Genomic DNA, 14,387 nt, shown 5'->3' with positions numbered 1-14,387 from the left:
CATCCTGGAAAATCCAGACTATCCAAGAAATCCTGGGACAGGGCCTGCTGGGGGACCATTTTCTAGAGCCAGTCATTAGTTGGTCTGAGGAACTGGGGGTGGAAGGGAGTGTGCTTTTGTCCCCAAGAAGATGAGGCGAGCTTTTTTGGAACTTCTGAGCTCCCCTTTAAAGTGGCCAGATTATCAAAAGAGCTCAGCATGTTGTGTCACAATGGGGGAGCTGAGCACCTACAATCAAGCTCCAATTTTGGGTGTTCAGCACTTCAAATCTCTCCCTAGACACACTTCCAACCAGGAGAGCAAAGGTCTGAGCTGCATTTCTGAGACCCATGTTGGTAGCATGTGCTGCTGCTGCTAGAGCTTTTACCTGGCTAGGCAGACATTTTACTTGCTCTGTAGGGCTCTTACCATAGTCCCTTCTGCAACTCTCTCGGGCTCTAGCCTGGCTTTGCTTGCCTTCTCAAAACACTCAGCATCTGGCCCATGAGGTGTCATCATGCTGTGCAGGCTGCCCCCTCCTGGCTGGAACCCTTCTTCCTTCGCTTCATAGTGCCCTTTGATCAGCCCCATGAACTCGCTCATACAGTTCCCTATAGAAGTGGAGACACAATCGATGTTACAACTCAATACCATTTGCAGTCCTCGCGGCGTGGCGGTCATCCCCTTGAAGATCACAAACTAAGTAGGGCTGGACCAGCTTAGTATTTGGATCAGTGACCTCCAAACAACTGCAGGGGTGATGCAAGATGTAGTGTTGGTGATCCAGTGTGTGGTGCTCTTAGGGCTGCTCTACATGCAGGTTTTGTACCCCTACATTTATATGGATTCAGAAACCGATATAGTCAAAGCAGTACAACCTGCTCAGCTGGATGCAGGTATGCCAGTATGTAAGGAGTTCATACTGTATACCAATATAAGCACCTTTAAACCAGTATTACTGCGTCCACACTAGGGGGTTGCACTGCTTTAATTATATTGGTACTAAAACTGTGTAGAGAAGCCTATAATACTACTTTGTGTTCATAGGCACTGTTTATAGGTCATAAAGCACTTTATAAAGGAGGGTCAATATTAGTATCACGCTTTTGGAGATGGGGAAACTGAGACAAAGAGATCGGAAGTAACTTGCCTGAAGCCACACAGTAGGCCAGTGACAGAGCCAGGAACAAAACACAGGCCTGCTGATGCCTACTCCAGTGCCTTATGCACTAGGGGATATTGCTACACATTTTTGTAGAAGCTCTGAGCCACCTGTGTACTCTAACATCTTGTTTCATTCTTTTATACTCACTCTATCTTGGTCATAAAAGTCCAATATCTAATGGTTATGGGCCAAATTTTGCCACCGGTACTCATGATGAGCACTAGTCCCACTAAAAGCAATGCAGTAAGCTCTTATGGAATAAGATCCCACTCGTGTAAAGGTTGCTGAATTTGGCTCTTGACTTCTCATTAAGGTATGTTCTTGTCTCTCTAAAATATGTATTTTAGTCCCAGTTCTGCAAACTACCACCACTTGTAGTACCCACTTACCTCAGTAGATTTGACTCTAATAGGTCTACTCAGTGTAGTTAGTATTATACTTGGCTACACATTTTTGTAAGATCAAGCCATATGGCGGTAGTTGTGTTCTTTACATTTCCATTTGAATCAGCAGCGCACCCTTTCTTCAGTGCAATTCAGGGGATGAAGCATTTAACTACAAAACTACTTTAGCAAAAATATAGGTAGCCTATATCTGCAAGCAAATGTTCACTACTACTCATTCTTAATCTGCAGTATCGTGTGTATGAATGGTTTACTGAGAATTTTTCATATAAATGGCTCATGGACTGCATTTAGGAGGCACAGAAGTGTAAGATGTTACATAGGTGTAGCTAAGGCTGTAAAATAAATCATAGGAAGGCTAGCCTAGCAGTTAGGACACTGGTTTGGAACTTGAAATGACCCAGGTTCAATTCTTGGCTCATCCACAGACTTCCTGTGACCATAGGCAAATCACTTACTCCACTCTGTGCCTCAGTTCCCTATCTGTAAAATGGGAAAAACAGCACTTCCCTCCCTGAGTAGGGTTCTGGGAAGACAAATACATTCATGATTCTCAGACATTTGGATACTACAGGGATGAGGGTCATATAAATACCTTCGAAGACAGAGAAATAGCGTATGCCCATGTAATAAAAGCCTCTATATGCATTCATACATAGGGGAAAGTTAAGGTTGTGTGGGAAATCATAACTTTGCCACTTCATGATCTGAGTACCTAACTGTGCAGCCTTCATGTTCTCTGAATGCAGGTTTTTGACAGGACACAAGAACTGACAACAATAGTTCTGCAGGTAAAAGGCTAGATCCCGTGTAAAATGTCTGAGAAAGAACGGCTTAAACCCATTATCCCTTCACAGTGGTGCTGAGCGCCACAGATTTCAATGGGATTTGAAGATGTTCAGCATTTTGCAAGACTGGGTCCTTCCTAAGCCAATGTAATGTGTTCAGAGAGCCAGGTCAGACCCCATCGTTCCATAGGTGAAAAACAATTCTATAAATATGAATTTAGTGTTTCACACACACTCTCAGTGGCCTGGTGTAATTGGTGTCTAGCTGTTTTCCCTTTCTTTCATTATTTAAAACGAGAGCAGGAGAATAAGCCAAGGACTTGCCTCTGGGATTTATTCAGATGGACACACAACTGCCCCTTGTGCTGTCAGGGGGCTGGGTTTTTATCAGAAAAAATCCCCCGGGTGTCCTTCAGAACTAAGTCCAAGTAATGGCGGGAGTGGGAGGGTGGAGAAATTATTATTACACAAATGTTTTAAGCGCCCCAGATATTGCTGGGGTAACAACAGCACCACTTTCCAACTAGATACACATGAAGTGGTGAAGAAGGATGGCCTTGTGGTTATGGCACTGGAGAGGAGCTCAGAAGATCTAGGGTCCAGTGCCAGTTATGACACAGACTTCCGGTGTGATCTTGAGCAAGTCACTTAACCATTCAGTGCCTCAATTCCCCATCTATAAAATGGGGATAATACTTGCCTTCTCCCACCCTTTGTGTCTCTTCTCCGGTGTGATGGTAAGCATTGGCGGGCAGGGACTATTTATAGGGTACGTCTACACTGCAAATTAACATGCAATTATAGCTTGGGTAGGTACACCCATGCTTGCTTTAATTTAGGTAGCATAGCTAAAAAATAGTTGGGAAGATATGGAGGCACAGATTCCGGTGTAGGCCAGCAACCTGAATACATATCCATGGTCCCCCGTGGGGCTGTACTAAGGCAGCTAGCTTGCACTGAAGCTCGAGCCACCGTGTCTTCACTACTAACTACTACTGTTACCTGCTCTACCTAGATTAAAGCTGGTGTGGGTCTTCCTTCCCATGCTACACTCACACCTTCGCTTGCAATGCAGACATACCATTACTAGGCATTTGCACAGTGCCAGTACAATGGGGACCCAACTTTGGTGGGGCCACTAGGTGCTTCTCTAATACAAATAAATGTACGTGTGTAACCACAAGCCACGTCACCTCCTGTACAGTTGTTCTCGGCTGCTGTAAATGGGGACAGCTTTCCATTGGTTCCTGCCCCAAGAAAGACTGGCTGGCTGCAAGTGGCCCCCGTTAGCTGAGTGAGAGGATGCAGGCAAAGCCATCTTTCTCCTTGTGGCTCCTATGGAGAACAGGAAGCGTGGCTTGTTTGACCCCCTCCCTCGACCTGCTTCTCAAGTGTAACTGAGTAAAGGCAGACATACTGTGGTAATAAGGTGGCCGGAAGGTGTTGTTTGCCACCCCCCATCGGGGAGGGAAGATGACAAAGTCAGCAAGTGCCACTCCAGGTCGGGTTGACTTGGCTGTCAAGACAGTGAAAATAGACGGGTCCTACAGAAAAAAGACAAACAGGATGGCCAATCAGAAAACATGGCTAAGTTCAGACCTGTCAGTTCAGCTGCATCCTGTGAGCCACACCTGCCAATTCAGCCTCTCACCCTCTGAAACACTTTCATCACCTGCATTTTAGAAGTGGTTTGGAGGGCGAGTGGGATTTCTTGGCTGGCATGAGGCCACCCATGCTCCGGATCCCATTCTGGGCATAGGAGGAAGGAGACGGGTAGGCTGCTTCCTTATTTGGCTGGCCTAGAAGAGCTCCAATTCTTGTCTCTCCGATGACAAGCACTCTGCCATCCCTGACCTTCCACCATCTTGTCTGGGTCCTACTGAGTCCCTCACATGGCTACAGCACTGACTGCAGAGAGGAAGAGGGGCTGTCCTGAGCCCAGAATGCTGCAGCACTTCCTCATCCCACAGGGGATGCTGGCTTCAGGGGAGACCATACAGCTCTGCTCCTCTCCTTTCCCCCGAGTGACCCTAATATGGCAAAACACAACATTTCCAATAAGTTCCCAGAATGTATTGGGGACAACTTTTTGTTTCAGAAGGTGGAGGAAGTAACCAGGGGAACAGCCATTTTAGACTTGATTCTGACCAACAGGGAGACCTTGGTTGTGAATCTGAAGGTGGAAGGCAATTTGGGTGAAAGTGTTCATGAAATGATAGATTGGAAATGATAAGGAAAGGAAGGAGTGACCGCAGCAGAATAAGGATAATGGCCTTTAAAAAACCAGACTTTAACAGACTCAGAGAACTGGCAAGTAAGGTCCCATGGGAAGAAAATCTCAGGGAAAGAGGAATTAGTAAGTTTCTCAATGAGACAATATTAAAGACACAACTGCAAACTATCCTGATGTGAAGAAAAGATAGGAAGAATAATAAAGAGGCCAATATGGCTCCATCAGGAACTCTTTAATGATCTGAAAATCAGAAAGAAATCCTACAAAAAGTGGGAACATGGATGCATTGCTAAGGATGAAAACAAAAGAATAGCACAAACATGTTAGGGACAACATCAGAAAGGCTAAGGGCCAAAATGGGTTACATTTAGCAGGGGACATAAAAGGCAATAAGAAGAGGTTCTTTGAGTACATTAGGAGCAAGAGAAAGATGAAGGAAAGTGTAGGTACTCTACTTAGAGGGAAAGAGAGCTAATAACTGATGACATCAAGAAGCTTGAAGAGTTTAATGCCTGTTTTGCTTCAGTCTTCACTAAAAAGGTTAATAGTGATCAGATACTCAATACAATAATAACAACCAGAAGGAAGAAATGTACGCCAAAACAGGAAAAGGACAAGTTAAAAAATATTTAGATACATTAGATGTATTCAAGTTGGCAAGATCTGATTAAATTCATCCAAGGGTTACTTAATGAATTGGCTGAAGCAATCCTGGCACCGTTAGCGATTATCTTTGAGAATTCCTTGAGGATGGTTGAGGTCCCAGAGGACTGGAGAAGGACAAACATAGTAACTATCTTTAAAAAGGGGAACAAAGATGACCTGGGAAATTATAGACTAGTCAGCTTAATTTCAATGCCTGGAAAGATACCTGAACAAATTATTAAACAATCAATTTGTAAGCACTTATAGGATAATAGAGTTTAAGGAATAGGCACCATGGATTTTTCAAGAACAAATCATGCCAAACCATCCTAATTTCCTTCTTTGTCAGGGTTAATGGCCTAGTGGATGAGGAAGCTGTAGATGTGATATATCTTGATTTTAGTAAGGCTTTTGATACAGTGTCTCATGACATTCTCATTAGCAAACTAATGATGTGGTCTAGATGAAATTACTATAAATTGAATGTGACACTGGCAGGCCAGGTGCCAGCTCATGACAAGGTCCCCATGTCTCAACTGAACATTGACCAATACATAGCTGGAATCAGTTTGGCTCACCTGTGTGTTAGTATTGTTAAAATAGGTATTAGAACTATAAGAATGTGTTTAGTGTTTATACTTTATTGAATGCTTGTGAGTTGCCATATGTATTGATCTCACTTACAACATCTGTATTCCATATTGTAAGGTAGTATTTGTATAACTGTATTGTAAGGTCTCTGTGCCTGTCTAAATCACCAGGTAGGAGAGAGACATTAACTAGTATTAAGAGTTGATCTTCAACAGAAGGTGTTATGGCCTTCCCAACAGGAAAGGTCCATTGATACCAGATGGACTATTGTGCAGTGTTGCAAATGGAATTTCCCTATATACTGTCAACAAAAGACTTTTGTTGTTCTGCCCCCCTGCCCATGCAGATGAATCATGCAAGTGGATTCCTCCCATCTGCTGAGTTGGTAGCTCACAGCACATTACAGGAGAGGGATAAAACCTCTAACAAGAAGGAACTGATTATGCTGATTGGACTCTGGGGGGCAAGGTTTCTAGGCATAAGCATGAGATCCCCAGCTGCTTAGCCTGGGTTAGCCCTAAAGGACATACAGAGTTTGCCGAATATAGAAGCTTCTATCATCTTTTAAAACTTAAGATTGGAACTCATTTGGGTATCTATGTTTACTTGCTTTAACCTTGTAAATAACTCTCTGGTTTTCTTTTCCTAGTTCATAAATGTTTAAATAGTTTATTATAGGATTGGCTATAAGTGTTGTCACTGGTGTGAGATCTATGGGGCAATTAATCTAGAGTAAGTGACTGGTCCTTGGGGACTGGGAGTAACCTAAATATTGCTGTGATTCTTTGTGTAAGGGACCATCTATCTGAGTGGTAAGATAGATTGGAGTAGCCCATGGGACAGTCTGTGACTCCGTGTTAAGGCTGTTATAGTGACTGAGCAGTTTACACTTGATAACTAGTTTGGAAATCTAAGTATAGAACTCACAACCAATTTGAGGTTTGTGCCTAGTTCCTAACTGTCTGCTCTGATGTTGATACTCATGCTTTTGAGTCACTGCAGAGCATTACAGTGGTTGCACAGCTGGTTGGAAGACTACATTCAGAGTAGTTATCAACGGTTCGCTGTCAAATTGGAAGGGCATATCTAGTGGGCCCCTGCAGAGGTCAGTTCTGGGTCCTGTACTATTCAATATTTTCATTAACAATTTGGATAATAGAAAGGAAAGTATGCTTATAAAATTTGCAGATAACACCAAGTTGAGGGGAAGGGACTTGTAAGCACTTTGGAGGACAGGATTGGAATTCAAAACGATCCTGACAAATTAAGAGAATTGGTCTGAAATCAACAAGATAAAAATGAAGAAAGACAAGTGCAAAGTACTGCACTCTAGGAAGGAAAAATAAAATGCACAACTACAAAATGGGGAAAAGCTGGAAAGGTGGTCGTACTGCTGAAAAGGATCTGGGGTTTATAGTGGAGCACAAATTGAATATGAACCAACAACGCAATGCAGTTGCAAAAAAAGGCTAATATCATTCTGGGGTGTATTACCCATAGTGTTGTATGTAAGACACGGAAGGTAACTGTCCTCTCTACTAAACACTGGTGAGGCCTCAACTGAAGTACTGTGTCCAATTCTGGGCGTTGCACTTTAGGAAAGATGTGCACAAATTGGAGAGAGGCCAGAGAACAATAAAAATGATCAAAAGTTTAGAAAACCTGACCTGTGAGGAAAGGTTAAAAAAACTGGGCATGTTTAGTCTTGAGAGAAGAAGACTGAGAGGGACCCGATAACAGTCTTCAAATATGTTCAAGGCTGTTATAAAGAGGATGGTGATCAGTTGTTCTCCATGTCTTAATGGACTTAATGTTTCCATGGGCTTAATCTGCAGCAAGGCAGATTTAGGTTAGATATTAGGAAAACCTTCTAACTGTAAGGATAGTCAAGCTCTGGAACAGGCTTCCAAGGGAGGCTGTGGAATCCCTGTCATTGGAGGTTTTTAAGAACAGATTGGACAAACACGTCAGGGATGGTCTAGGTTTAATTAGTCCCACCTCAATGAAAGGGGCTGGACTTAATGACTTCTCAAGGTCCCTTCCAGCCCTCCATTTCTATGATTTCCCTCACTACAGAGACTAGCGGAAAAAAAAAAAAAAAAGAGTGAAACTGAGTGAGGAGGAAGCAGAAATGGAGAGAACACACCAACCCCAGCTCTGATAGAATTATACACAGTGCCCAGCGCGGCATTTGCCAGGAATGTGTGTGCAGGGAAGATCTATGGGCTGACGAGAGCTGAGTTGGGACATCAATCTAGAGACTTGTGAGCATGGCCGCTGGTTAGTGGGGGCTGGATGAAGATTGTGCTGAAAGGGCGAGACCGGGGCAGGGAAGGGGCTCAGTATATTGAGAAGTATACTTGTCTGTGGTAATAAAACAGCACTTTGTCCTTATCTAGTTTTAGTCTGAAGAACATTTTACAGATACAAATCAATAAAATCCTGGTGGGTCAGCACTATCATCCCCCTTAACAGATGGGGAAGGGGAGTGATTTGTTCAAGAGTGCACAGTAAGGCAATGACAGAGCCCAGAAGTCTTGACTCCACAACTCCTCCTCAACCCTTTCTGTGAAGTTTACCGAAGACAAGAACATCCAATGGACTAGGAACTTAGCCTCCCAGCCCCTCATGAGGTGGGAAATGATTACGTTCCTCCTTTTTACAAGTGAGGAAATCGAGGCACAGAGAGATTGTGACTTGCCTCAGGTCACATAGTGGTTTGGTAACCTAGCTGGGACTGGACTCCAGTCAGAGTCCCTGGGCTTTCATCACAAGATCATCCTTTCCCCTGGCATGTTTAACTAGAATCTGAGCAATGCTTTCTGTTGGCTGCCTAACTAGAAATTCTCCATTCTCACATGCAGAAGCAATGCCAAGAAATAGCCTAATGAAAACAAATATTTCACTGGGCTGGTTCTTTATAAGAGAAACTGCTTGCATTGATTTTGGCTTTTGTTACTTTTCATAAGCATTATAAACTATTACAATGAAAGCTGCCAATTCTTCAAATACAGTTACAGCCCTGGGCTCAGGGGACCCAAAGGAAACACTCTGCAGAGTCATTTTCTAACTGAGAGGTGAATCAGAATGAGAATTTGAGGCAGAATTCTCTTCTCTGACTTGCACAGTGGACATCAACTCCAACTGTCAGCTCTCCTTGTAGGCGCAGAGTTCCCCCATTGGGCCATGGTGTAAAGCAATGTTTTGCAAACTGGGCCACATTCAGCAATGTGTAAGCATGTGCAGCACTTGTGCCCCTTTACACCAGAGCTGAATTGGGCCCAGTGTAAAAAGCAGTAGTGATTTCCCCACCCTCACCTGCTTGTTTGTCTCATCCACCTGTTATGTCTTGTCTCTTAGAGCGCAAGCTCTTTGGCACTGGGACTGGCATTTTTTATATGTTCATAGAGGGCCTAGCACAATGGAGTTCAACCTGGTTGTGGACTCCAAGTGCTCCCACAACAGAAATGTTAAATAATAATAGTAATTAATAAGAACTATATAATATTACTGAAAGACAGCTGTGGTCCAAACGCAGCAGGGAGACACAGTGCTGTCAGCAACATGCCTGGTGTAAGTCGGTCAAAAATCAGGAGTAAGTGATAAACTAGACTAAGTCCGATCAATTTAGCAGGTGTGCAAAAGGACTGTACCTTATATTCCCCCCTCTACCTATTCAAGGTATAACAGGAAAAGCAACAATCAGGAGGGTGTAAGATTCCCTGATGTAAGGCCTGAGTTCCCTCCCTGTTACACCAGTTTCACCCAACGTAAAACAACTTATTTCAACATAGAACAAGTGTAATGGACTGGAGAATTGGGCCCACTCTGTGTGGGAACTGTCTTGCCTTGCACAGCCCTGTTGAGCGCTTTCCCAGCTGTTCTCAAGGAGACTGAAAGTCACAGGTGCTTGAGATGTCAACGTGGTGCAAGCTACACAGACTTGCCACTGACATCCATTTTCTAATTCACCAGTTACCTGCTGTGCAACTTACACTGCCATTTACAACACTGCAGAATTAGGTCCCAACTCCAAGGACTTACAGACATTTGTTTCAGGCTGAATTAGACTTTGGCCTTGTGGTGTGGCAAGCAGAAGACTGAGATGAAGAGGCGGGGTAGTGTGTTGCAGGAGACTGGGCAACAGGACTGTCCCAGGTTCTATTTCCATCTCTGCCACTGACACATTGTGTGGCACTGGAGAAGCTAGGTCAACATTTTCAAACTTAGGTACCCCAGTTATGCTCCTAAATCTATATTTAGGCTCCTAATAAGAGACCTCGTTTTTCCGTGGTGTTGAGCACCCACAGCTCCCAATGGCTTTAGATTTCATAGGTGCCAATTTCATTGCTCCACCTCATACATTCCTATATTGACAGCCTTAGAACTTACCGCATGGTCAAAAGCAACAGAATTGATGACCATAAAGTTATCCAGATTGTATTTGTATGGTGTGTAGTTCCCATGCCAGGCCACCACATTGAATGGGGAGAAATCCTATCAAATCAAGAAGAACAAAGGCAGCAGAGGATTATCCCTAGTGCTCTCCAAACATTCTGCTAACATACAGGGCCCTGCTCTGTAATTCAAAACACATTCAGTGTTAGTAACCGGTGCCCGATTGACAGCCTGGAGACCGAAACCCCCTGTGTATCCATAGAACAGGTATTGCCTGGGCAGTGGCAGGGCACATTCCACCTCGCCATACCCTGCCAATGGGCCTCAGTCCTGCACCATCTCTAGTGATGAGAGGGGAGTTCGGTGTCCAAGGCCCATTTACTCCTTGGCTTCATTGCTGACACCACCCATAAGGAAATAGTTGTAATGGGAATTTTTTGTGACGGGAACACCTGCCCACTAGAAATTAGACCAATGCCCTCCCACAAAAACACACTCCTGTCTTTTCACATAGGCCATTGAATAGCATTTGGAAGCAGTGAGGTAAAAATCACCTCCTAGAGGCAAAGCATCACTAACTTCAGAGTCAAACAATTCTTTAAGAAACATTTACTATGGACGGAGAGCATTTTAGTTGGAGGGAGAAATGTGCCAACAAAACAGCGGGCTCACTCCTGCTTTCATTTAACTCAATGGGAGTTTGGCCGCTGACTTCAGTGGGAGAAGGATTGGTCCCCAAAGTTATTTGCCATGTTGGTAAATAGTACATCCTACAATGCGCACTTATTATAACTAATAGAGCTTCAGTGTGATCCAGTCTTTGTGAAAAGGACTCTGATTTCCTTACCTGTTGGGCTGAAAACAACTTGCCCTGGTACTTGCTGATCACTGTGTAGTCACCTGCTACTTGGCGATCTTCATACCAGGCAACTGGCACTAAGAAATCTCGTGGGTTAGCCAGACCATTGGCCCCTCGGGTAGAAAAAAAGAAAGTAGCAAGATTATAGGTGATGTCTTTACAAAGTGGGGACTGTTGTCCTTCCCTGGTTATACCGGTGTATTTTTGGAGTTTGAATGACTTTAGAGGCACTTCACTGTACTCCATAAACAGGCTTATTGTTCCCAACAAAACTATTTACCTGTAATCCTTACTCTCAGACAGGGGTCACTGTTACACGCCCTGGCATTTAAGTCCATGTTCCCATCATGGGAGTCAGACAACTCTCACAGCTCTGATTACTACACTGTTACACACCCTCAATAGTCGGGGAGTGTTACCTTGGGGTGGCAGAAGACGATTAGACATCAGGGACTTTCTATTCCTGGCTCTGTCACTGACTGGTTGCATAACCTTGGGGAAAGATCTCTAGAAAGTCATCAGGCACTAGCACATTTCTGGATGTGTGGAAAATAATAATCAAATGAGGCTAATGATACTTATTTAGTTTTAGGTGTATTGTAAGAGTTAGTTAATGTCTGTAGAGCATTTTCAAGTGTAAAGCACCATTTGAGTGCTAAGCATTCTTCTCCTCATTATTATTGTTATTAATACAAAGAACTTTGACTTCCTTGGATAAAAGTGCCAGGCATTACTACCTTCTGCTGAGGTTTAACAGTCAGTACTTTCCTCCAGCTGTCAGTTTTCAAGTGAAAAGTGAAGTTAAACAAGAATAAAATATATAAAGCATCATGATCTCTGGGGGGAAGCTGGGTGGCTGGTATGGAGAGGATCTCTTATAATTACTACCTCCTGAAAAGAAGAATTGCAGGCAAGTACAGTAATTTTATTTTCTCCAAAAATAAAATGTTAGAATAGATTTCTCCCCTCTCGGAGACTCAAAAATTCCAAAGATGTCTCTGAAAAAAGCTAACTAATGAAAAAGCTTGTTATAAATACATAGGCAAAATAGTATAAATAATCATATGAAACAGGCACTGACTGCAACGACAACATGAAATCACCGTATCCTGACTGGACTGCTACAGCTAAGGGTGCCGAAGAATCACTATTATAATCTCATTCCACAGGACTCTAGTGCATTCAGTGAACAAGGCAAAGGATCTGCAGAGCACACATCACACAGGAGGGGGCATTTTTGTGGTTTCTGGCCAAACAGTTGCCTGTTACATAGTTCTCCAACTGAACAGAGAAGACTGCATTTGAGACCTGGCTCCTATCCTTCCCACTTTAATGATCTCCAGTTCCCACAGCAATTTCCTCTTTGGAAGAATCCTTTCTGGGTTCTTGTCCCATGCATCGGAGATGGGGGAAGAAAATCTGAGACTCCTCCTCTTCGTCCTCCATCCTCTGAGAACACAATGCAAAGCCGATGACCTTCTGTAGTTAAAAGGGTATGTGGACTTTTGGCCTTGTGTACTTGCACTAATGAGCACTTACACACACTAATCAGATACAGTAACGGAGCACAAATGGCTGGTTACCCAAATTGCAGGTGCAAATGCTGGTCTGGGCAGGAGGTATGCATATCTTTAATGCAGCTTCCCTACTGCATGAAACTTCAGAAATTTAGCCCTACATTTCTAACTATAGTCACAGAGCTAAATTCTTCTCTCAGTTACACTAGTGTAAATCCAAAATACCTCCACGGACTCACTGGAGTGATTGATGTATACCGGTGCGGTTGAGAGCAGAATTTAGCCCAATGTCCGTAAAAGGAATTTCAAAAAAACAAGTACATCTATAGAGATCTAAAAGGCCAAGAGCATGTTTGGAATGAGCCAGCTGGGGGACAAGACTGGGGTGGGAGGAATTTCTCTACTCTGGGGGGATCAGGGAATTAATGGCCTTCCAAGTTTTTTGTTGGGAATGGGGGCTACTCTGTGAAATGATAGTGTCCATTTGTCAGGGAGCAACTGAAGAGCATCTCCGGGCCTCCTATTGAGCATCTCATACTGAGGCTTCGAATTCATTCTTAGCAGAGAGGTCTCTGAAATTTTAAGCCTTCCTATGTCGTAAAAGGGAGTTTGCTACAAGAAGAGGATGGACCTAGCCTTCTGTATCCCATATGAATGGAAAGCCTGGGGAGGAAGGAGGAATGGATTTTGGCTCGCCGTCTCTTGCTCTTGTAGCACTCTGGCCCCACGGAACCCATTGTAAACTTGATGGTGAATCTTTACCGATGGGTCCCAGGTCAGGTAGCTCGAAATGCGCGCCAAACACCTCCAGGATGTAGCCCCTGGTTTCTCCAAACACCTCCACACTGAAACGCATCCCTTGCTAGGAGGGAAAAAATAAAAGTAGATATCAAGAGCAGCTCAAGATGGTTGTTACAGCCAACAAGAGGTTCATGTAGAAGTGGCCAATGTGCAGCTTGTGGGCCAAATGCAGACAACTGACTTCTACAGGTGCCCCCCAAGGTTGCCCTCAAGTTTAACATGGTGGCATGGCTTGCTGAGCCTACATATCCCAGCATGCAATGCTAAAACTGGATTCAAGCAGCTCATGCCACACTGTATGCTTCTCTATTAAAGATTAGGGTGGCTGTGACTGGTGCACTGTACACAAATTAGGTCAGCCCAGGGGTTCATGGCAAGTTCCTAATGCAGCCTCTGCTGAGCAAAGTTTAAGGTCTCCTGAGTTAGTCCAGCTCTCTGGGGTTCGACTGAGGTCAAGCAAAACTCACTGTTTCAGCGTCAGCAGCATGCTTTTGGAGGTTCCCTCCAAAAACAAGCCAGCAGGAGGTGGAATTCTGCCTAGTCCTCACCTGAATGACACAGATCTCATTGGGCTCCACCAGCAATTTGCCAAACTCGGTGGTGATGAGCAGCTTCCCTTGCTGTGGCACTGTGGGAAGGGAACATAAGCAGAGGACACTGAGGAACTGGAGGGTTTTCCTGTCACCAAAAGTCACAGTTTAGAAGCTTCAATCTGCACATTCATTCACGCTACCAGCCTCCTAGGGAGGCTCCTGATTCTCTTAGCTGCAGATGCACTCTGTTCTTCCTGACCCCACCATCAACCTCACACTCTGGCCTAGGGAGAAATGTTGTCTGTAAGCAGCAAACAGAAGCAGACTAATGTTGCAGGCAAACAAATCGCTCAAACAGGGAAAAAAAAAGTACAGAAACACGATCTTTTGTTGTTCAAAGAAGCAACTACTGATGAATGATGCCAGACTGACTGCTCTGTATCCACAGAGCAGGCTGCAGTAGTGCAACTGTGC

General features: G+C 44.0%; 1 protein-coding gene across 1 annotated transcript in view; it reads right to left on the bottom strand.

Annotated features, from left to right (window-relative positions):
* The window catches only part of HGD (homogentisate 1,2-dioxygenase), a 36,452-nt gene that overhangs the window by 612 nt on the left and 21,453 nt on the right, over nt 1-14,387 (bottom strand). The window contains exons 8-13 of the mRNA XM_026657385.1: nt 13,929-14,008; nt 13,342-13,441; nt 11,051-11,175; nt 10,198-10,302; nt 3,754-3,880; nt 409-590 (exon numbers count right to left, since the gene is read on the bottom strand). Coding sequence (XP_026513170.1) covers nt 409-590; nt 3,754-3,880; nt 10,198-10,302; nt 11,051-11,175; nt 13,342-13,441; nt 13,929-14,008 — 719 coding nt within the window. The remainder of the gene's footprint in view (nt 1-408; nt 591-3,753; nt 3,881-10,197; nt 10,303-11,050; nt 11,176-13,341; nt 13,442-13,928; nt 14,009-14,387) is intronic.

This window comes from Terrapene carolina, unplaced genomic scaffold (assembly GCF_002925995.2).
Source record: "Terrapene carolina triunguis isolate 2854851 unplaced genomic scaffold, T_m_triunguis-2.0 Scaffold242, whole genome shotgun sequence".
Lineage (NCBI taxonomy): Eukaryota > Metazoa > Chordata > Testudines > Emydidae > Terrapene > Terrapene triunguis.
Note: the sequence above shows the minus strand (reverse complement) of the source record. Positions and strands in the feature narration are given on the sequence as shown.